Genomic DNA, 23,890 nt, shown 5'->3' on the forward strand with positions numbered 1-23,890 from the left:
GGTTTTGGCAAATTGGCCTGTAATTGAAAGATGTTTATAAAACAGCCATTTGATTCGCAGTTCTATAAGATCGTATTCTGTTTGTAGGGAAATTGCACTTTAAGATATATCCACAGGCCTATATCTCTATCTATATGTCAATATCATTATATTTGTGTTCCCCCTCTACCTCCAAAAAATCCCCCAAAATGCCCAAACGCTGATTCAGCCTGCCACGCCCTCCTGTCTTATATGCAGCTGTGCAGAACTGTTCCATCGGAGCAGTCAGTGTGCATAGGAGTGCGTGTTTGTCAGTCGCGGGCACCCGCAGCATCAGCAACACAAAAGGGTCTGCAGTCGTGGATTGGAGAAGAAGCGCCGCAAGTGACTTCAAGGCCAATCGACTGGTAACAGATCTACTGCAAGGTGACATCAATTTGTAATTATTGTATGTCTTTCGTCATTCTAACGAGCTATCGTGGATTCTTGAAAAACCCGCTGACCTTGTCATACCTTCCATTTTCATTAACCTGCTCGCTCCATCTTTCTCATATGTGTGCACTGGGCATGGCTTCGACCTTTTATTGAAAATGACTGAAATATGCTGCCGTGGTGATCCCGTTAATGTGGGGTTCGGACAACTCATTTTTATTAACGCCGATCAACATTTTAATATTTGGTCCGGCAGTTTCCAAGGAATGTACATTTGGGAATGAAATAAATATGCCGATAGCCTACAGATTCTTTGTTCTCAATGCGTGTTGCAGTCTAGCCAATATTAGAACATGGTCTTATCTAAATACTTCGTTTATTGAGGATGCATGCTTATGTGAACCAAGCGACACGGCGTCCTGCATGTATTTAGTCCAGCTGTGCCACAAGGGATGGCACCATACCGTCAATTCACAGTGTCCGCATCTTTAATCGCATCGACATTCTTAGATGTTATCAGGGGAGGCATTTGGTTATGCTTTTATGGATTCGTGGCCTAAACACAAGTCATTTTATTAATGCTCGTTTAACCGAGTTACTGTCAATTCATCCACCTTTTCCTTATGTGGCATCTTTTCTTTTGGTGATGGGCTGTAAGGATGTTGGGTAGGCAACATCACACATCACCAGTAGCCTAATTCATTTAAATGCAGTATCGGAAAAAAGGTTGTCGCAAGTACATTATCTAGTAGAACACATTGAAATGTTCCAATATAGTGAAGTCAGTCGAGTAGGCCTACTAACATAATTGAGGGGAATGTTGTCTTTAGCTGAATTATTTGTTGAACTACAGAAAAAAAATGGATGCATTGATCATTTGTGATGTAGACATTGCGACTGAACTTGGCTCTGTCATCACACAATGTGATACAGCATTCTGTCTTCTATTTTAAATATTTTGCTCTGGAAATGTATCCAATATCCAATTATTATTTCACAATGTATTATTTACAAAGCTACAATATATTTGCATTGGTTGTGGTTTGTTTTTAAAGTATTGCTGTTAAAGTTAAGTGGATAATGCAATGGCAAAGTAGCATGAGTGACCTGACTCGTATGTAAAATGCAAAACTCATTGGAATCACAAAACTGTGTAACTACAGTCCCACAAAGTATAAACCCTAACACATGCATCTACAGATCAGCCAATACTGTTGACTGTTTAAGGTACTTTAAGCAGTTTTCATTAAGTTGCCAATGACAACAATGATCTGTGCTCGGGCATGAAGAGTATTGAAGTATTTTCTAATTTTGTATATCTGTGATATTTGAAAGCATAATCGATGCAATCAAATAGCAGTAAAATGATAATATCCCATATCACATACTTACAGTACACACTGTATATTAAAGTTGTCAATAACTATGTGAATAAACAATATCAGTACATTTAAAGTTCACTTCAAGCTATGTAGAAATGACAACAACAAAAAAAACTAAATGTAGAAAAAAAGTGTCAAAATATGTGTCTTTCAAAATATATTTAAATGAGATTGAAGTATCCACTTGGGTTCCCAGGTCTGTTTGTATTATCAGGCTCACTCTGGTGTAAATATTTACAGCATTGAAATAACAGCTACAAAGCAGGACTCTCAAGAATTTAGTAGAATGTTCAAATAAATGTGAGTGAGTAATCAGAATCAGAAGGGATTTTATTCGCCATGAATGTTTGCACAAACAAGGAATTTACTTTGGCTGGGAGGTGCATACATTAAACATATAGGAATATTGAAACTTACATATGTGGACTAACTATACAAAAGGAGCAAAGTTTAGCTAATACTAAGAGGGGTCTAGCTAATACTAAGGGGAATACAAAATAAAATATAAGTAGCCATAATTTACAATCTAACCTAAATCAGTAATTGCCTACAGAGTCTTAACTACCAAGGGACCCTTCAGTAATTTCAAAAGTTACCACTGTAGTTTACATATGTTGTGATGACGTTGAGATTTTTTTTTTATGTCTGCCCATATGTGCAGCATACTAAGCAATTTCCTTCAAAACCATACCTTGCTAAGCACATTTGTGAAAGGTCCATAGAAAACAACATCTTTCCAGAGAATTACTTTTGATGTCAACTGCAGGCTGGCTTCTCATGGAAAGTATGATGAACGCTTTAAAGAGATTCACAAGAACAGAGGTTCCTTGACGCGATGTGTCCTTCAGCTCAAACAATTGCTCAACTCAGGAATGAGAAGAGCATCGCGAGTGCAGTATCTAACCTGAGCTACGACATCAGCAGCATTCACTACACAGCAGCTGAAACATCACAACAGGAAGGACTATTGCTCACGATGTAAAGGAGACTCCATTGTTAGGTTCAGTACGCACTAACAACCATGTTCTTTTCTACTTGACCAGTGTTACATTGGAATACCTTCCTGTACGTGTGTTTTTGGTAGTTCTTATGGAACAGGACAATTACACAGAGCAGTGTTTTTCAACTACGTAAGCCATTGTGTAAATTTGAATATGACCAAAGCCCTACAAGGCAGTATCACAATATTCCAGCAATCCCATTTGGCTGTCTGAATAAGATAGTGGAATCATCCTGAAAATGATAGTTTCCTGATGAGACCTGATTGTAATAATAGAGGTACAGGTTACGGTGGTATTATGAAGGCTGGGATATCTATAACTGTTCTGTTGTGGTGCAGATAATTAACCCCGGGGGGGGCTTTTGTTTTTGCCTGTGATCAGGCTATAAACCATTCTTAGAACTCTATAAAACAACTTAGAATAGCGTAGAGGCTACAAAGAATCTCAAGTGACTTTAAGGCAGGTGTGAGTGTTCTGTGGACATGAGGATGGTTCTTCGACATACTTCGTGCAAGATTACGAGGCTGCCATGCCACCAACATCAATGAACATATTTGCTGTTCATTCACAATAATGGGCATTGTGTGCGTCTACCAGTTGGAATGATGAATGCTACTCTGTTCTCCTTGTGCCCTGGCTAGCTAGTAAACAAGTATCACTTTGTGCTTTCCTCAGCGCAGAAGCAACACACCCAGCAGAACGTTTGTCTCTCCCCTCAGTCAGTCTCCTCCCCCCTCCCTGCAGCCTCTCTCTCCGATGAGGAGAGGAGAGGACAAGTGCACTAGCAGAAACAACATGTCAGTGCCAGGCCCACATCAACGCTAGCACAAGTATTCACATATTTTGCATCACGGGACCCCACCGTTCCTAACGTCCTGTCCTACCTAAGGTCCGCAGTCATAAAATATGCAGTTGTCTCGTCGTAGAGTGTGGTTCTGTCATATAAGCAAAAACACATTAGAGCCCTCAGTGCATGCACGCAGTGACACCTGACTCCAGGTACTGCCCCAGTTCCACAGTGGCAGCAGGCAGGTGGAACAGCCACGCACCCACACACACACTAACAGGTATTGTTCCACCCAGACGCGAGTGCCGAGAAGGTAAGGCTGAATTCTTATTAAAAGCACGACGTCTAGAGCCACTGCCTGTTCAACCTCAATTTTGAGTCGCGCGTACTTGCAGTTAGCGTTCTTAACAGTGAAACTCAGTCTTGAGTCATATAAGTTCATCAAGTATCTGATTAACATGTCATATTGTCATCTATTTAGTTTTGACAAGATGAAATCAAACCTTTTTCGTTCTTCTTTTGTTGAGCAGTTGATTATAAATGTATCATATATATATATATATATATATATATAAAAAACATATTATAAGCTGATTTGAGAAACTATAGACGCAAGAGTGAGCATCACATGACAAGTTGACAGTGAGGCACAAAGGCAAAAAGCATCTCTGTTCTGTTGTTTTTGCACCACACACTGTCGGTCATCACCACACCAGTTGGCTTTAACAGCGATCATGTGATTGCTTCCTTGTGTGTCTCTCGGTCTCCCGCCTGCCTCTTAATATGCTTTCTGTCTTGGATGGTTTTGGATCTGTCCAAAAATACATTTGCCATTTGATATTTGCCTGGCTTTGTGCTCTTTTCTTTTATTCATGTAGACCAGTGAGTTGTTGCGTATGTAACCAAGTCGGTTGGTTAAACTCACTCTTCGGTGAAAATACTGCTTTTCGTTATTCAGTCCGTCCCTACAAATTCTTTCCTGATAGTAACAGGGGTCGTCTCTGTTCTGGTGCGTCGTGGGACATCGCATACACCCAATGTTTGGGTTTCTCTCATGCATTGAATTGCTGGCTTTTTGGTTGTGTCGGCTGCTAAAACAACATTTGTGAAAGGTGTTAGTGGTGTGTGTGACCCAAGATGAAAACACGGAAAGAGTGAGGCAGAAAGTGATGTTGAGGAGCAGTGCAGGAATACCTGTGACACTGACATGTTTTTACATGTTCCTATCAGGCCTACAACACTGCTGTGTCGCTTGAATGTCAATCAAAGTCAAGTTGATTGTGGGATGAGAAGTGGTACACTTGGTGTGACAGTGGCCTCTTCGGTAACTTAGTTGACGGTGAATCGCCAAGCAGCTGTTGCCATGGGAACCTGAGGCAGCAGAAACTTATGAGCTTATGAGCGGGAGGCAGGATAAAGAGGATGACATTGTGAGTGTTCATTGTGACAAAGTATTTTGCATATCATATTATCAGTCAATATCTTCCGACAGTTGTGACTGCTTTGGATTCTGGTTCCTTTTTCATCCCCCTCATCATCACCCTGCATTAGGGCTAACAAACTCCCAAACTGCCTTCTCATCTACACCTCCATTCACCTCCCTCATCCCGCCAGCCCTTGACTAATCCCTAATCCATATTGTGTCTCCTTTGACTCCTCATAGCGTGGCTCATGCCGACGTTACAAACCCCGACCTGCTGTCTTTCTGTTCTGTATTCATTTCCTTTTGTCCCCCCCCCCCCCCCCAAGCCGCAGAAGAGGCAACAGAAGAAAGGCTCGTCTGGGTAAAAACAGGCGTTGTGGGGAAAGAAAAGGCAGATCGATGTTCCCTAAGGTTTTACTGCAGTGGCGCTCGGCCCTGTGGAGCTGCGCAACTGAAATAGGTAAACGGTCACGCGGCCTAACCCGTCTGTCTGCTTGGACAATTAGCTGTTTTGTTGTAAGGCTATGGCTACCCTCCCCCCCCCCCCTATGGCACTAAGATAAGATATGCCACTGAGCTATGGCAGTGAGTCGTGCTACGACGCTGAAGCCGAGTTCAGTGGGGTGATGTCGACCTGTTGCGTGCCGCTGCCATTGCTACGCTGCAGCTGGATCCCGGTCCAAGACCACCCCGCAGGGCACACGGCCGAAGCTCGTCGAGCTTCTCTCATCCCATCCGCGGCTTTGCTTCCGAGTCTGTGTGCTGCAGCACAAACGCTCCACAGCACACCGCTGCTTGATATCAACAGCCATTTGCTCCATTGCTACTGTATTTTTGGGGGGTCACAATCTCAATGTGTGACACTGGAAAACCGGTTTTATGAGGCGCAACCAAGGATATTTGGAGAATGAATGTGACCCGGCGTTTGCAACCTCACTTCCGGTCAATCTCAACAATGCCTCCATTCGGATGAAAACGCATAGCATCCCTCCCTCCCCTCCCTCCCTCCCTCCCTCCCTCCTTCCCTCCCTCCCTCCCTCCCTCCCTCCCTCCCTCCCTCCCTCCCTCCCTCCCTCCCTCCCTCCCTCCCTCCCTCCCTCCCTCCCTCCCTCCCTCCCTCCCTCCGTCTTTCCCTCCGTCTTTCCCTCCGTCTTTCCCCCTATCACACAAACGCGCTCAAATGAGTGCTGTCTTACACACAGACACTTCCAGTCGCCCAGATTCTTGCTCAATCCTTGTTCCTGTATGAACTAGAACCAGTCAGGACAAAGAGCCATTCTAGTTGAGACGTTTCTGAGAGTTTCTTTCAGGCCTCAGCTGTCACCCTCAGGAAGGGAACCCACGGCATGCTGAGCCCACAGGGCATTCTGTCCTCACCCTGTTCTAGAATGTACTCACCAGGGGCTCTGTCATGCTAGGGCAACTTTAGGCTAAAGGCAAATGCACTGGGCATTTTACACTTCTTCATGCCATCTCAGGTGCATTTTTACGGCCCTTCAAAAAGGTTTCCAGGGTAAATGGACAAGGTTATCAGGTCATAAAGGCTGTGGCAATTTCTTTAGAAAACTGGCATTTGGCCAATTCAATAAAATTGAATTGAAAATAATTTACAGACCGATTGACCAACTAATGATTGTGGGCCATAAATGTACTGTAAGCAATTACTCTTAAAGAGACCGGTTACTCCTGAGACATGATACAAACTCGTGCAGCCGTAGAACCTGCAGATTCAGAGTCAACACCGATTCGTTTCCTCCAAGTGCCTGTCCGCTTGTCACCAACTGGCCCAAACGAGCTCATTCGCTGGGGCCAATTGGGATCACGACACATTCCTTTTTTATCGCTTTCCTCCCTTTGTCAAGCAGCGTCTCTCGGAAGTTCGCATACTTCCTCGTGCCCTTGGCACGTGGTGGAGAATGCAGGGGATAGGGGGCCCAGGCAGGAGGACGACAGGAGACCCACAGGTAGAGCTCCTTCCCTGGATTACCGCCGCCATAGCCTGGCCCCTTCCTGGCAAAAGCCTGTTACTCCCCAGCGATAGGCTGGCCCCGGAGAGAGACAGCAACCGTCCCACCAGCCTCGACCCTGGCTGCTTCTTCCCCTGGCTGCACTTCAGTGCTTGGGAAGGGGAGGAACTGAACTGTACAGCGATCCCACGTCCTGGAGTGATAACACAATACTTTTCCAAACAGTGAAACACATAGCGGGGTTATCGCTCTGCTGGTAACATCCCGTCCGACGATTTATTGGCACACGCACGCTGACATATATGCTCGGGTCACGTGTCGCAGAAGCGCATCTCATGGGTTACATGATTGAGAGCACATACTGTAGCTGGTATTGGGTTGTCAACAGGGAGGGCCATTCAGACGCTGGTCCACGCCCTCCACACCAGCCAGAAAGGGACCCAGCGCACATACACAGACCACCTGCGGTCGAAAGGAACAAGGATTCACCTCTTAGCTACAACCCTCGGGGGTTCGTATCCCTCAGTCGCAGCGTGGGTTCGTATCCCTCAGTCGCAGCGTCTTTGTTTACCCCGGCGTTAGGCTTTTCTGCCGCAGTGCATTCTTTTTTGGACAACCAAAAGACTTTTCATATCGAGCTCCCTGCTTCAATGGAAGCAATCATCTAGTTTGAGTCCATTATAGGAGGTTATTGTTTAACACTGACTGGCAATTTACGGGGCAGCAAGCGAGTTGGAGAGGGAAAGGTGCACTGCAATGGACAAGCATGCCACCAGTCTTTTGCAGGTCAGTCTGGCAGATTGTAGAGGAGCAGTTGCATTTTATAATGACTGTTCTTGTAAAAGGGGACATGGAGAATGGATGTGTGTTGCCTTTGGTTGTGATTATCGATACAAGGCTCCAGAGGGGCTTTATTGACATGCAGTCTGGCAAAACATAGGAACTCCCAGCCGAGTTTTGACCTGGTCTATTCATCTGCTGCAAGGCATCAGCGATGTTGAGCTGTGATCATTGGCTGTGCATGTAGGAAGAAAAAGACTGTGACACCACTGAAATTCTGTCTGCAGTTGTTCAACACAAAGGGCTGTTAGGGCTGTTTGTACATTGTGACGGTGCGACACTGTTCACCAAAGAGATTCTTCAGGTACGTGTCGTTGCAGCGGATTAGAGGATGTCTGGCATGAAGAGATATGAAACACAGGTGTGCTTGTGAAACTGTGGCTCTTGCGTAGTGAAAATAATATGCCCTTTCCATGAACTCTCATGTTTCTTCTCTCACCCAGAGTGGCCGCTCTGCCAGTAGCCTCTCCTCTATTTCCATCCTACCGGAGGCGCTGTCTCTCTCGTTCGGTGAAACAAGTGAACCAACGCTGTTACCTTCATTCCCTTTTTTTCCTCTCATCGCAGACCAGGTGTGCCGTTACCATGGCAACGGACGCCAAAGAAAAAGCTAGGAACGGCGCTCGTTCAGAGGTAACGGTTTCCGAGAGCCCAGGTAAATGGTCCAAACCGAACCCGACAAACAACCGCAATGGCGAAAAAGCGATTGGGGCCTCGTACAGAGCATTTCAGGCTCGGCGCAACACGAGCGCGACAGAGATTCAAGGAGACATTTGCCCGACCTGTGTTCCCATACCGTGTACCGTCTACTTCCGAAATGCATGGTTTGGTGATTGGGTTGGTGAACAAGTGACCGCCGAGGCCTCCGGAGGTCTGTCATTGGACATGAGTGATGCCCATGTCTGCCTTGTGTGAGCTGTGTGATCCTCTTGTGTTGCCTATCCTCCTGACTGCACTGAGTGGACGCGACAGAACTCCCGTTGATTCTGCGATGATGTCACGAGAGGAAGGAAACAGAAGTAACCAGGACGAGAAGCGGCCAAATCCGACCAGGCCCACCAAGAACCAGAGATAACTGAAGTCGTGTTTTTTTTTTATGAAGGCAAGGAGGGTACTTTACGCTAGCGCGTAGCTCTACGCTGCTGAAAACGTGCCCTTTGTAGTTTGGCGCATGAGCGTGTGAGCACGCCAGCGGCAGTTAGGCCAGTCAAAACAGTGTAGAAGCAAACACACAAACACACACACACAGCTGAAGATGAAGACGACATGGAGGGTCTCGAGAGGGAGTAAATAAATGGACCGTATCAGTTCCCATGATGCCTCGGTGCACAGGGTGGAATCTCATGCCAGTTTCTACTTATAGCCTTGAAAGGGATACCTTGAGCCGGGCACACGTTTGTCTTCACAGTGGTGTAGGATGGCCCTGTAACCTCAACCACTTCAGTTCATCCACAGGACCTCCCACTAACACACACACACACACACACAACACATACACAGGCGTACAAGGTGTTTCTCTAGTTAAACAGACCCAGCGTGCGGTCTCTTGTCTACATTTCGAATCAAATTGCCTAACCGTTCTGCTGAATAACCCGTCGTTCGTTCCATACGAAAGGCTCACTAGAAAAGGCAGAGGCAACTCTTGTTTCGGTAACAGAATGGTTATGAAGTTTCCATACCGTACTGCAGCTTAGTCAGGCTAAATTAATGATGAAATGAGAGAGGAGTGTGAGAGCCGCTTTCAGCATTGTCTCCTGACAATGTGACGTACTGGTACAGGTAGGGACTCGGTTTCGGTGGAGGTTTTAGATTTAGGTGCAACCTGCGGGATTTCACCAGTGTTGAACATTACATTTACATTTTGTCATTTGGCAGACGCTCTTATCCAGAGCGACTTACAGTGAGTACAGGGACATTCCCCAAAGGCAAGTAGGGTGAAGTGCCTTGCCCAAGGACACAACATCATTTGACACGGCCGGGAATCGAACTGGCAACCTTCAGATTACTAGCCCGACCCCCTAACCGCTTAGCCACCTGACTCCCTGGCTGCAGGTGATAGGCCCAGGGGACATTAACGTTCCTGGACAGACACAGTCTGGTCTTGGCAAACTAAATCATGGAAGGGAGTGTCCAGCGACATGCCAAATACCTCCTTTGAGGCCGTCATTTGATGTACGTTTTGACTGATTTTGTTCCCAATCCATTGTAATCTGCTTACTGTGACAACTGCCCATATCATCATTGTTTGGAGCTGTACTTTGATTGCCTCGTGGATGTTAAGGAAAATATGATCTCACCTAATCAAAGCTCAACTTGAAGGTGGTTTGTTGAATGGTTAAGAACGTGGGACCAGGGGGAAATGGAAAACAAGGGTAATTGCCAAGGGTGAATGATTGAGAGATTTGCCAAATGACAAGATTTATGAGCTGCTAGATCACACCGATCTACGTTTCCTGGTTTCTCTCTGTCTCTACACAAACTTCTTCTTGTTTAGATGCAGATGTTGGTAAGTATTCACAACTAAGGCATGCTCTTTCATTCTTCTCATTTGCTGTTTGTTTGTTTTTCAGAACATTTTCTTTTATGACATTCAAATGCAGTCACCTCCATTGGCATTGCACCTATTACATAAGTGTGTGATGGCAGGATAACATGAGAGATAAGGGTGTGTAACTGGTTCAATTCTGCCAACAGAGAGGCGACGACAGGGCAAATTCCAACCTTTCAGGCGCCTGTTTGGGAAGAAGAAGAAGTTGGGAACTGAGAGGGTACAAGGGCTGAAGACGAGCTTTTCCACGGAGGAAGTGAGCAATGGTGTCGTCGCCAAGGATCAGCCCGATCGACATCTGAGGTAATGTACTGCTGTTACAGTTGACATATTGCAACCACAAGCATTTAAAATGGCGTCAATATTCCATGTAGGGAATTTTGATCATCTTCCATTGTAGCTTCATACTGCCTGCATCTATGGATCTGAGAACTCTTTATGAGTTTAATTCCCATGGACCTCCCACCCCCATCCAGAACACTGTTATCGTTTTCTGTCTATTTTCATCAGAGGGCTATCTTTCAGTCGAGTAATAAACAGATGGTGTCAGTTGGAAAAAAAGGGTTAGGGTTAGCCTAAAAAATTGGACTGACTTTAGCCTTTAAATGGTGGAATCCAGTGGAAAACGAAAGACTTCCCGAACGCAAACTGTGTTAGCGTAAAGGGATTTACGGAGCGATCCTACAGCACACGCTGACGCGTTGATGAATTCATTTGCGATGGACTTTAAGTTAACGCGCTAACCGTAGACGTTAATGTCCCCGCAGGGAGCTGACTCCGATCGGGGACCGAGCCCTCTCGCACGACAGTGTCTTCATCCAAGAGGAAGCTGTGACGGAGGGCTGCTCGGAGCACACCATGTCCCAAGAAAACGTTTCCGATAAAGTCAGGAACCTTCAGGTGGGCCCCCTCGCTCCCATTCAAAGTGTAGTCGACGCCCCTCTGCTTTTTCATGAATCAGCGTGTCGGAATGCGTCGCTAACCCCCTTCCCCCTTCTGTTCAATGAGCAGAGGCAGATAGCTCAAAGTATCAAGTTTGGCCAGAAGCCCCCCTCTCTTAGGAAGAGTGAGGACGAACAGGGAAGCTCGGATGAAAACGAGGGGCCCCAGAGCCCCCTCGAAGTACTGTCCCAGGTGGAGGCGGAGCCAGAACTAAACGTAAGTATCCGTCACAGAAACTGTATTAAAATATTTGAATCGAATGGTTCATGATGACTTTCTCTAGTTTACAGTACTAACCATGTATGTGTTCATGGATATGTTCTGTTGGCAACCAGGTCTTCGGAGAAAGCCTGGTCCAAGGCTTCCATCGGGGTGAGATACAACATACCCCAGTGAAATCCCCCAGGTCCAAATGTATTCTTCCAGCCACCGGCACAATTGAGTCCATTAACTTGGATTCAGTCCCACAGTCTGTCCCTCGATTGGACAACACCGCTGCCAAGCACAAACTATCTGTGAAGCCCAAAAACCAGAGAGTCTCCCGCAAGCACCGCAAGTTCACACCGGTGAGCTGAGGCACATTTGAGAGAATAAGGCTGAATCCCAATACCCCCCCCTTACCCCTTCCCCCTAGCCCTTGGTTTACCCCTAGCCCCTTGGCCTTCAAAACTGAGGGCCAAGGGCTAGGGGTAAGGGGTAGGGGCAAGGGGGAGTATTGGGATTCAGCCTAACATACTTGTGATGACCGTAACGTTTTTTTGCCACACATTGTTAAACGTTGATGAGACTTCATCCAGTGTGCGGTTACACAAAATGCTTCTCTTTGTTGTCTAGGATCTGCAGGACACGTCTCCACCGCCTGTACTACATGAAGAGACAGAAGACCACGAGAACCTGGAGGGCCCTCGGTCCAGACATGAGGGATCGGCCTTTGATTCTCCAGACTCATTCAGTAAACAAAGAGCGGAGGAAAGACTGGAGTCCAGAGAGAAGAGAGACAGGGAGGAAGAGGAACTGAGAGGGGAGGAGCTGGATGAGGAGAGGAGGAATAGGGCAGAGGAGCTGTACGAAATAGGGGAGAGATGTCGCAAACAACAAGAGGAGGACCACAGACAAAGCATGGAACTGGAGAGAAGAACGAAGGAAGAGGAGGACAGGAAAGTTCGAGAGGACCAGAGAACAAAAAGGGAGGAGGAGGAGAAGAGGATGAAAGAGGAAGACGAGAGGACCCAGAGGGAAAAAGAGGAGAAGATCCGCGAGGAGGAGGAGCGCAGGAGGGCGGAGGAGCAGAGGCGGCGAGAGGAAGAGGAAAAGACGCTGGAAGCAGAGCGCCTTCGCGTCGAGGAGGAGGGGAACCGGCTGAGAGAAAAAGCAGAGCAGGAAGAGAGGAGGAAGATCCGGGAAGACGAGAGGAAGCGGGAGCGGGAAGAGAAGCGTCGGCAGGAGGCGGAAGAAGAGGAAACCAAACGCCGGGCGGCGGAGGAGCCCGGGACGCCGCCCGCGCCCGAGGGCGAGAGCGGCTCGGACCCCGTGGCGAGGAGGAGGAAGGCCGAGGAGCTGCGGTGGAGGGAAATGGAGGAGAGACAACGGCCATTCTCTTTCAAAGTCTCCTCCGGGGAGAAGCAGATCCTTTTCCAGAAAGTCAACTTGACGCCTGTGACGCTGCCCTCCAGCCAACAGGAAGGCACGGTCACCGGCCCCAGAGAGGATTCGAAAGCCTCTTCTCCTGGGGGAGCAGAGTCCCTCAGCATGTCATCCTTTCAGTACGTCCCCCACACAGCCATTCTGGTGACAGGGGCTCAGCTCTGCGGACCCGCTGTCAATCTGGATCAGATCAAAGACACGGCGTGCAAATCCCTGCTGGGCTTGGGCGAGGACAAGAAGGGCATGAACGCTTCCCCAACCAAGAGCAAGACGTCCCCCGAGCGCAAGTCTGGGAAAACCAAATCGCTCAGCGAGTCCTCCACCTCCTCGGATCAGTCCAGTGCGGCCATCTTGGCGGAGTGGGCCAGCATCCGATCCAAGATATTCAAGGGAGCCGACGAGGGGAAGTATGAGGGCTACCCAGATCCCGGCCACAGCCCGACCCAGGTCCAGAGCGGGATCAGCGGCGAGGATCCGGACAAGACTCCATTCCCACACACCAGCCTGAGGAAGACCATGTCTGCCAGCGCAAAGTTCTCCATAACCCCAGCGAAGAAGAAATTTGCCGACTCCAGCAGAAATATGGAGTTGTTGTGTCAGGCAGACAAGGACAGGGGGACGACGGAAAACGCTCAATCCGACGGCTCGCCCGGCACCACTGCCGTCTCCCCGGCTCCAGACAGCAAGGCCCAGAGCAAGGCGACGAAAGTGGTCCGCATCGCGGGCAGGTCAGAGGGGTGCCAGTTTGCCAAAGACCTCCCCTCCTTCCTGGTGCCCAGTCCTGACCAGGACTCAACCCAACGCGAGGGGCCAGAGGCCCGGAGCCCAGGAGAATCGGACGAGTCCGATGAGAGCGGGGAGGGTGAGAAAATGGGCCCGGACGACCAAACCAGGCCTTCTCCCTTCGGCATCAAGCTCAGAAGGACCAACTACTCCCTCCGCTTCCAGGGCGAGCAGCCGACAGAGAAGAGGAAGAAAAGGTACAGCGCCGGGGACACTTTTGACGGCGTCCCCCCACCTCTCGCTCCGATAGATCCCGACTCCGACTCTTCCTCCGCGTTACCCGACCAGTCCAGCTCCGCCTCACCACTTCGAGAAAGCAGTCCAGTGCACGCGGCCGCGCCTTCTTCCGTCACCCGGGCCAAGCGGGGAGGGTTTGGTGCGGGTGAAAAGACCTCGCCCAAACCCCCGTTGTACCACAGAGCCAGCACCGCTGTTAAGTTCACATGCGCCGATGCCCCTCCTCAGTTGCCCCTCCTCAAGACCGCCCAAGGGGAGCCCGGCGAGGCCGTGACCCAACGAACTGGCCCGGCAGCGGACTCAGCGGACCAGGAGGAGCAGGGGAAGAGAAGGGACGAGTCGTCAGCCGTTGCCCAGCTGCTCAGGGGCAGCCAGGGGGACGAGGAGCCCAAGGAGAAGAAGTCCTTCTTCCCCTCCATCAGCATCCCCTGGAGGGAGAAGCCCGACAGGAAAGCGGAGCTCATCAAACGAGGTCAGCGTCAGCCTTGGGCACACACTCATATCTCAACTCAGGGTGTTTTTGTTTTGTTTTGTTCATTAGGATAATCACTTTGTGTGGTAGACCTGAGTGTGTTGAAGGAAAGCTCTTCAGAAAAGTTCTAAATGATGAAACCACTGATACCTTCTCTTCCCGCCCCCTCTTCCCTCTCTCTTTATTACTCCCCCCCACCCCCTCACACACACACACACACACACACAGAAAAGCCGTCTCTGCAGAGCAGACATTCTCTGGACAGTGTGCGGATCCAGGAGAAGGACAGCGGGCCTTTGTGGATCACGCTGGCTCTGCAGAAGCAGAAGGGTTTCAGGGAGCAGCAACAGGGCCGCGATGACCGACGGAGCCAAAGAGAGGCCAAGCTAGCCGAGAAGCAGGCCAAAGAAACCGTACGTGACCGCAACCCCCGACCTGCATGCTCGTTATCAAGAGACTCACAGCTCTATCAGGCTGCCGCTCTGTGCTCCTGAAGCAAAGCTGTCGAGAAGCTATTCGAAGCTGTCACTTGCCGTTTTTCATGGCGTGCGTTTTGGGTAGCCTCCGTCGAGTTTGCCACAGTAGGTGGGCGGCAGGGAGGAATGTTAAGCGTAGTGGGATTTTAAAAACCATGGGAAATGTTTTCCTTGCCTGTAAATGTGTCATATAACTTTAATAACTGATTAGCTCAAAGTAACAAACATAATTTGCGTTTGATGTTCTTAGAACAGAAATCGAAACATCTGATACAAAGGAGTTTTGTATCAGATGACTCACTCTCAATCGTTTATGACCACATTCATTTCTGAGTGCAAGCAAAGACGGGTAGTATGCATTTGCTTTTCATCTTGTGCCTGGGCAATGACTAAAGTGCAGTACGACTCCCAAAACAGGCACAGGCTTGTCTACGTAGCTAAATTGTGATGGGAATGACAAACCCTCTCTATATCATTACATTATTCCACCAACTGGATGAAAGCTTTCGGGGAACTTGCGCCAGCAAAATATACATTTCGGTCCATTTTGCCAGAACCCTTTGTCATATTTAATTTTGAATTTTAGATCAATTTAAATACACAGAAAATTGATGGGAAAGCTTGCGTATTTGATCCAAGTAATGATCCAAATGTCTAGTCATGTCTAGTGTCTAAGTCATGTAAATGGTTCCTGCTTTTCACAGGGTGGATCGGTTAGTCCTTCAGAGAGCAAAGGGAACATCAACACCAGTCCTAAACCTCAACAAACTCAAGAGGCCAAAAGGCCAGATAACTTGCTGGCCCGCTTTGAGCGCCGAGACAACCTGAAGAAAGCTAACACTCTACCAAGCTCTGTCACAGGTAACGCCGCTTCGTTTACACCATTCAGACAATTGTGAACTTTGCCATAGTCTTAATAGAACTGCCAAAAAGAGCTACAGTACATTTCATTTTACCAGCCATTTATCAATGTTATTGACTCATTTGAGGAAGGGGCACATACAAGTCCTCGGTGTAAACCATGAGCTGATCCTACAAGTATAATCAACACAAAACCTTAGTGAACATTGGTTTGATGCTAGTTGTAAACGAAATGATGCAGCCGCGTATTAACCCTTTTTTTCCCTGGCAAATTGCGTTGCAGTTGAGATTTCCGACTCCCCTCCATTATCCCCGGCTGTGAAGGAGGTGACGAAACGCCTGCCCTCCAGTGACTCTCCCCAGGCCTCCACTGAGCCGGCCTGGCTGGCCCTGGCTAAGCGCAAGGCCAAGGCCTGGAGCGACTGCCCCCAGATCATCAAATAATCTGGCCCCCGTTCACTGCTCCCATGTCTACACGCTACCACAACTGTACACAGTCCGTGAACTCTGACCTCCCCCCCCCCAGCCCCGAGCCTCCTTCTGCCCTTCCTATCCCTCGCTGCTCCTGAGCAATGCTTGTGCCATGAACACTCATGACCACAACCATCTTTCTCAAGTGAGGCTTGTCAACGATATAATACGTTGCCCTCACACACGTCAAAGACCCCATGTCACGCACAGCTGATCACACGCAAGACTGCGCACTGCAATATTCTACCAGTACCTAAAGTAGCCAATCGAACCCCACACGGTTGTCAGTACACACACTTGACTCAATACTTATTTGATGGATGTTTCAGAGCAACAATCCAACTTTACAGAAGGTCACTTTGTAAAATACTCCTCATTACTGTATTAACAAATGTTCACTGTGTGTTATATGATCTCATGGGTATTATTTTAAGTAGGCTACTGATTTCAATGGATGTCATATTTGATCTTGTCTGAAATGTACAGAAACTTCTTTTATACATGTATTTAAATCCTGTGCTTGGTACAGTATAACAATTCTCACTGTGTCCGTAACGACTGTGAATGCTGTCAAAAAGCAATTGCAACATGTTGCAACGTTGTTGTGTTCATGAACTAACATTAAATCGGCCTTGCTCACATTTTGGCTGCATTGAAACACTGCACTAAAGTGAACAGTACACAATAACCACAACAATTCTGATGATATTGTCTGGATGTAGTTTATTTTTTAAGAAAGAAAGAAAGAAACCACTCGCTTGCTGTAAGACATTTGTGCTGTACATAGTGTGACCCATCCTAAAGCAGGCTAACACCACTACCTACTTATCCGTTTCTACATAGAAATAAACCATTCAGCAGCTCTCTGAGAACCTCTATAAGGCTGTCAGATGTCCCAATACAGTATGGACATCACTAAAGAACTTACAGTAGGCTCAGAATTCTGTCATTTCTACAATTCTCACTTATCTATGTAATGATGTATGTATGTGTGTGCGTGTGTGTATGCATGGTAGATGCACTGTTACCAGGACTTTGCCCCTGAGGCACAGTTACTTGGTCACTTTTTTTTTTATAACTTTGGTTGTGTGCAATAGTGTAGTGTACACAGTGTTGTGTAACAGAGGTGTTTGGTAAAAATTGCACTTTTTTTTCCTTTTGTTTCACTTGGAGTCATCTATGAGGGGTCTATGAGGGGCTAATGAAAGTGATGCAAATGTCATTAATAGTGTAAATTAAATACTGATGTCTGAACTTCAGGCCTAGAGTCTTCCAATTCTACAACAAAAACAGCCTTCCTGTTTTCACACTCCAGACATGCCCCGTTTATTCACCGGCGCATTCCGCGTAGGGAATGCATTTTAACCAGAGTGCGAATTATACAATGACCATTGGGGGGGTCAAGTTCTTCTCCAGGGCGTGTATCGATCCCCCCGACCTGTTGTTTTAACCTCTTTTGGGGGGGTCCAAGTCTTAATTAGGGGGGGTCAGACCCCCCCCAAACCCCCCCGTAATTCGCACCCTGACTTTAAACCGTCCGTCATCTCGACACAGTAGACAAAGTTATTGCGACATCCCACCACCAGGGACCGCTCCCACGCCACAGGGGAAGAGAAGAGCTCGCCCGAGAGCGAGAGGGAGGCGACCAGAGTTCCGTCCTCCACGTCCAGGATCCACAGGGTCCCATCTGTGGAGGCCAGCGCCACCAGCGCTCCGGTCGCCCCGCCCCAGGGAGAGCCGTCAAACACACAGGGGCTGGAGTACACCCTGCCGGAGGCCCGAAAGCTCCAGGCTAGCGCGCCGTCGGCACAGCTCAGACAGTACACGTGGTCGTCGTGCGAGCCGCACACCACTCTCGCCTCGTCCCGGGTCACACAAGGGGACGAGAACACGGGTCCGCTGGTTGTGAAGCGCCAGAGCTGTGTGGGGGGGGGAGGACACAAAAGACGGCGCACACACAGGAACGGGTTAAGGACGAGCGACACGGGGACGGGACGGGACTGGTTCACGGGCTCGCCTCTCACGGGCTCCTCCTCCTACCTCGGTCCCCTGGAGGCTGAAACAGTAGATGTTTCCGTCCACCGAGCCCACGACCATGTGACCCGAGGAGCAGCACGGCGAGGAGAAGAAAGGAGTCTCCCGGGAGCGCGTCCACAGCACAGCGCCGCTATCCTGCGTCGGTCCCGTCGACGACACACAGAAAAAAAATTAAAATCAAATTTCACGCCGACGCGGCCTCGCTGCCATATCGACGAGCGCGCGACTGAGGAAGGGGCCGCGTGGAGAGGACGCGAGGCCCCCGCGGCTACTCACGGGGCAGAGACAGAGGAGGTGCCCCCCCAGCGTGGCCACGTACAGATGTCGGAGGGAGGGGTGGAGACGCGGCGAGGAGAACACGGCCCCGCCCCCGCAGTGGCGTTTCCACACACACTGGCGAGCCTGCAACACCAACAAACTACACTGGACTGGCAAATAGCTCTGCGGCACAGCGGGGGCATCTTTAAAAAGCACTTCCCTCCCGTACGTCGCTTTGGATACAAATTTTAAAAAAGCGAAATGAACTAATTCTTATTCTTATTCATGTGCGCGCACACACACACACACACCTGTGGATCCAGGCCGTACACGTGTCCATCGTGTGATCCCACCACCACCAGGCCAGTGAGAGGGTCCACAGTGGGACAGCACTTCACGGCATCTCCTGTCTGAAATGTCCACTTTGTCTCCCCCGTGTTCACACACAGGAAGTACACACAGCCGTCATAGCACCCTGCGAACAGACCAAAAACATGACACACTTCACCGATATGGACGGTATTGCGCTCCTCCATTTCACGGCGCGACAAACCATCCCACCCTGAAAGAATGGATTTCCACAACATTTCTGACTCGAAACGCCGGTTTTCTGCATGTACATTCTTAAAGTGAACTTCAAGTCAGCAAACACCAGGGGGGTATTCCAGAAAGCAGGTTATGGGACATACCCGGAGGGGTGAACTCCCCAGCTGACACCCAGCGTTGTAGCAACATTGCCAGTACGTTGCTGCAACATTGCGTGTCGGCTGGCGAGTTGACCCACAACTGTTGTTCTGAAAGTCCTACGTAAAACTGCGCTCATACATCTCACAAATATCCATGACATCTCCAAGAGCTTTGCGAGACTTTCATCCATTTCTACTCCTCCTCCCTGTCCGAAAAGGGCAGTTTATGACCGGGGGGAACTCGGGGACGTCAACATGATGTGAATACTGACCCACCACCACGAGGCCTTGGCGTGCGCACACGGCAGCTGACGACTCGATCCTGTCACCAAGCACCCTCTCCCACAGCAGCTCCCCCGAGGCCAGGTCGAGGGCCTGCATCCTGTGGGAATGGGACCCCACAAACACAGTGGTTGTGGTGGGCCCGTCTGAGGCGTCCTCACCCCGCCCGCGCACCAGCAAGACAGGGGAGGCGTCCACGCACCGGCCCGTGTCTGAAGCCCACCTCACCCCCAGCGCCAAAACGCCAGTCTTCCTCCCTCCACCACGGCCGCAGGTCTCACTGTGTTCTACAGCCAAGGGGTTACTGGGAAATGCCCCCTGGCTGGAAGTCCCTCCCACCGTGAGCGCGTCTCCTTTCCTCCTGAGGGTTCTTCCGGTGTCAGAGTTCTCTTTCGGCGTCTCAATCACCTCGCCTGCCCTCCTCAATACTGTGAATCGCGTGGCCTTCACCGCAGAGGAAGCTGCCTGCGGCCTCCTCGGAGCAGCCGATGTCGAAGGATCGTCGGGTCTTCCTCTCTTGGTCGGCGCTGAGGAGAGCGGATCTGTCGGGCGTTTCTTAGCTTCAGACGTGGAATGGGGTTTGAGTTTCTGTTCCGATGACAGTGTTGGCATTGACGTGGCGGCGTGGTGCAGGATGTCGGAGAAGGACCCATCCAGAACAATCTCCAAAAGACCTAACAATGTCCCTCCGATGGCGGTGGCGATGTCATCACAAAGACCCAGCGCTTGTAGGGAGTCTCCTCCACTGAAGAGGAAGTTTGAGTCATCGCTGACGACTGCGTCCTCAGAAAGTCCTAACCTGTCCTGCCACGCAAAAACAGACAGCGCACACGACAGACACGGATAAAACGGTGACGTCGACTTGAATCTGACACTAACAAAATATAGCAAAGATCAAACAAGAAAGGGTTACTGTTTGTACCTGCCACATGGACTGGAGCATCTTCCTGAGTGACACCACGTCGCTCGGAGTAAGGAAATCGGATGTGGTATTCTGTCTCTGGTAAATCTTCATGAGTTCGCCCATGTCCACCTTTCCTGTGAGAGATTTATTTTCATACCTGGACATTGGGCTTCAAGCTCAAGGCCAATACTGACCGCGAGAACGCAATAATTGACATATACCATACAAACACAAAGGACTTAAGACAGGACCTAGGCGTGGCGTTAGCTTACAGTAGGTCTGGATATAAATGAGGGATCTTCCTATAAAACAATACCACACAGGGGGCTCACCATGTGAGGTTAGCGGTAGGACAGGGACAACCACTACTTTGTCTGGAACACTGGGACTGGGCAGCAACCGAGACAGGCTACGACGTATGGCTCTCCGAAGACCTCTGGTGGAGGTAGAGAGCTCCTCCTGCCAGTGTGAGTTGGAAGGGTTGAGGTCCCCATGAGAATCCACCTGGGCAGAGGATTTTTGGTTTGCCTGATGTTGTACAGATGGGAATGCGGAAGTTGCCTTTTGGTCTCCAGATGCGGAGCTGGCGACCACAAAGGCCACCAGGCGAGAATCTTCAGACAATCCCACAGCACAGGCCTCCACCAGGGGCACACTCATCAGAGCCTGATACGTATGAACAAAATACAAAAAAAAACATGGAGAATTGAGCAACTGAGACATTTTTTCACGCTAGTTAGCAGTGGATTCCGAAAGGCAGATCCAAAATGGCCGACCTCATCACACACCATTGCCTTTCCTCGGGGGTCCATTGTGCCATTTCAAAAAACTGACAATGCTCACTTGCTGCAGTGTGTCCAGGTGCACTCGTTGTCCTTGCCGTTTGATGAGTCGGTCCTTCCGGCCCAGGAAATACAGGGATGAGTCTTTCACCTGGACCCAGTCACCTGTAGCCCGCATTGTTCCCGGGACAGCCTCCACCTCGTCATCCAGGAGGCACACTCTGTCTGTTCCTCCTGATATCATTTCAGAACAGCCGATAATCAAATTCCTTTGAACACCTTTTATAAATCGTATTTCCTCGGAATTCGTGTCCAGTTATGGACACAAGTGTGTGTGTGTCCGTGAGAGTGCAGACTTTGTATTTCTACCTATGAAGACCTGCCCTTCTCCCTCAGCAACGACGCAGCTATGCTCATCTCGAACTTCCACAGTGGTGTCCATTAAAGGGGTTCCGAGTGGCACTGAGGACTCATCTCTGTAGGACACACACACACAAATACACAAGAAAACAACACCATTAGACGGGTTCGGTTCAATTCAACGTTGTCGTCATTGCGCACACTACAGCCACCAAGCCCATGAAAGGCCGTTACCATCGAACCAGAAGTGCAAACGACTAGCATTTACGTGTGGCAGACACACAACTGGAGTTTGACTTGAACCACTCACTGATTGGCCACCGCAAACTACTCACTGATTGGCCACCGCAAACTACTCACTGATTGGCCACCAGGTCTGTCTCCGGGAGCTTGTAGCAGCAGGCCCAGCAGGACACTTCCGTGATGCCGTAGATGTTGTAGATTTGGGTGTGGTTCCCTTCCTGCCTCCAGCTCCTGAGCAAGCCAGGCGACGGGCAAGCTTCACCCCCCAGGGCTAACACACGAAGGGGTGAGTCTTTACAGAAGACCACCTCCTGGAGGATAGCCCTGCCAAAACGGCCTAGGAGGGTTGGTGTGACCTTAGGGGCAAAACACAGCAGAAACATGACCTGGATACGTTAAACGACAAGGCAGAGCGTTAGCGGTTCTCCGACGGTGTGACACGCCGTCGACTCACCTGTAGGAATGTTGTCCTGTGGTTCTTGAACAGCGCACGGGCAAGTGTGTTAGGTTTTTTTTTCATCACCGTGGGGACCATGAGGAGCCTCGCCCCAGATGACAGTGCTAGAAACATCTCCACCACTGATGGGTCGAAGGTGAGGGGAGAGGCCAGGAACACCACATCATCTGCCGTCATCTGAAACAGAGAACTGGACAGGGGCATAGAGCCTTCTCAGGAAGTCATTTGAAAACTCACCAAGGCTAGTCATGTAGTTAGTTGGTGTCCTACTCAGATGCTATGACATTCACCTTAAAAGGTAATGGATGGAATTAGTGCTGAGTCGTTGACATTTACACTAACCTTAGATGCAGTATATTGGGCACTATACACTTGTGTGGTACCCTGACAATCTTGGGAAGCCCTGTTGTTCCAGATGTGTGGAGCACATATGCCAGCTCTCCCTGGCTAACACTTCCAGGGCCTGACACCTGAGCAGAGAGGTCAGCATTGGCCATGTCTTCATGAGTCCCTTCACGCCCCCCTCCATGTTGCACTTGAGCCACAGTGTTCTGCAGTCTCACGAGGGTCACATTGTAAGTAGACCACACTGCACGCACATCTACATTTATGAAGTGGGAGAAGGCCATCTGAAATTGCTTATGGGAGAGAACAGAGAAGACATACTGTTAAATAAACACACTGTTATATGTGTTACATAGAGAAATTATGTTCTCCATTCTGACTATTTACCTCTAAAAGATCCCACTGAACAACACAGTATTTCAACCCACACTGATCTATGATGTGGGCAGAGAGAGGGGCTGGTACCTCAGGATCCAGTGGGACATACGCAGCAGGTACCTGAAGGATGCTAAAAACAAAATCGTCATCAATTTTCGAGCTCTGGCTAGAGTAGTTCCAAACTGTAGCATCTGTCTGCATACATACCCCAGAATCCAGACAGGTAGGTAGACGTCTGTTTGACAATACAATGCAATTATATTTGTAACTTGCTTCTCGCGTAGCAAATGAGTTAGATCGTTACTGAACTCAGCAACGTCGCTGTAAAGTAAGGACACAGGAATTCGAGTATCCATGCAGCTGTCAAAGGTGACAGCAATTCTAGAACTATTTACAGCAGCCGCTGAAGTCACCATGTCTTGAAGCGTTCTCGTTTCCATTGGCCTTTGCGAGCAAAAAACAATATCTCTACTTTTGGTTATCTGCAAACATATGTTTCATGTATCATATGAACAGTAGATTTACTAACGAATTTAAAGATATACAAACATGACGTTTGGTTAAAAAAAAGGAAAAGGATCAATATTATTCTTAAAATGTTTTCCGGGTTCTGGTTCCGGTTTGGGGAATTCACCTTCAAAATAAGAGCATTCTGAGCGTTCTCATTTTTAACGAATTATCACGGATAATATTCCATATAAGACCAAGATAAAGAGCATATGTTTATAAGCATGTCATGTATGTTGCCTTGTGTTGGGGGAAACAAAGCTCTCCGAAGCAACAAACCATTTGAACAAATTGTCGAAAAAGTCTTGTTCTGAGCCTACATCTTCTCGATAGGGACATCTGCAGGTCAATTCATATTAAGGTGGCTTAATAGAGTGATTTAAGCAGGATTTGAGGGATGGAGGGA

At 48.8% G+C, this 23,890-nt stretch overlaps 2 protein-coding genes across 4 annotated transcripts; one reads left to right on the forward strand and one right to left on the reverse strand.

Moving 5' to 3' along the window:
* Nucleotides 1–162: 162 nt before the first annotated feature.
* Nucleotides 163–17,499, forward strand: cracd (capping protein inhibiting regulator of actin dynamics). Of its 3 annotated transcripts, XM_084692766.1 has the most exons (10): nt 163–405; nt 5,337–5,464; nt 10,506–10,662; nt 11,127–11,259; nt 11,371–11,517; nt 11,637–11,867; nt 12,136–14,437; nt 14,666–14,850; nt 15,618–15,774; nt 16,058–17,499. In XM_084692766.1, the coding sequence occupies exons 2-10, from the start codon at nt 5,404–5,406 to the stop codon at nt 16,216–16,218; spliced, it is 3,534 nt and encodes a 1,177-aa protein (XP_084548892.1). In that variant the 5' UTR covers nt 163–405; nt 5,337–5,403; the 3' UTR covers nt 16,219–17,499. The 3 variants fall into 3 exon arrangements, with proteins under 3 accessions (XP_084548892.1, XP_084548893.1, XP_084548894.1); XM_084692767.1 differs by lacking the exon at nt 5,337–5,464 and having other exon boundaries at nt 166–405; XM_084692768.1 differs by lacking the exons at nt 163–405; nt 5,337–5,464 and adding an exon at nt 7,640–10,317.
* On the reverse strand, nt 16,949–23,576 carry aasdh (aminoadipate-semialdehyde dehydrogenase). Its single transcript, XM_084692769.1, has 14 exons — nt 23,185–23,576; nt 22,987–23,107; nt 22,597–22,892; nt 22,252–22,444; nt 21,915–22,153; nt 21,564–21,670; nt 21,256–21,428; nt 20,745–21,078; nt 20,431–20,546; nt 19,499–20,312; nt 18,852–19,015; nt 18,559–18,684; nt 18,286–18,417; nt 16,949–18,164 (listed from the first exon to the last, which is right to left on the reverse strand). The coding sequence occupies exons 1-14, from the start codon at nt 23,415–23,417 to the stop codon at nt 17,733–17,735; spliced, it is 3,480 nt and encodes a 1,159-aa protein (XP_084548895.1). The 5' UTR covers nt 23,418–23,576; the 3' UTR covers nt 16,949–17,732.
* Nucleotides 23,577–23,890: the final 314 nt, after the last annotated feature.

This window comes from Hypomesus nipponensis, chromosome 26, assembly GCF_054491055.1.
Source record: "Hypomesus nipponensis isolate SF chromosome 26, ASM5449105v1, whole genome shotgun sequence".
Lineage (NCBI taxonomy): Eukaryota > Metazoa > Chordata > Actinopteri > Osmeriformes > Osmeridae > Hypomesus > Hypomesus nipponensis.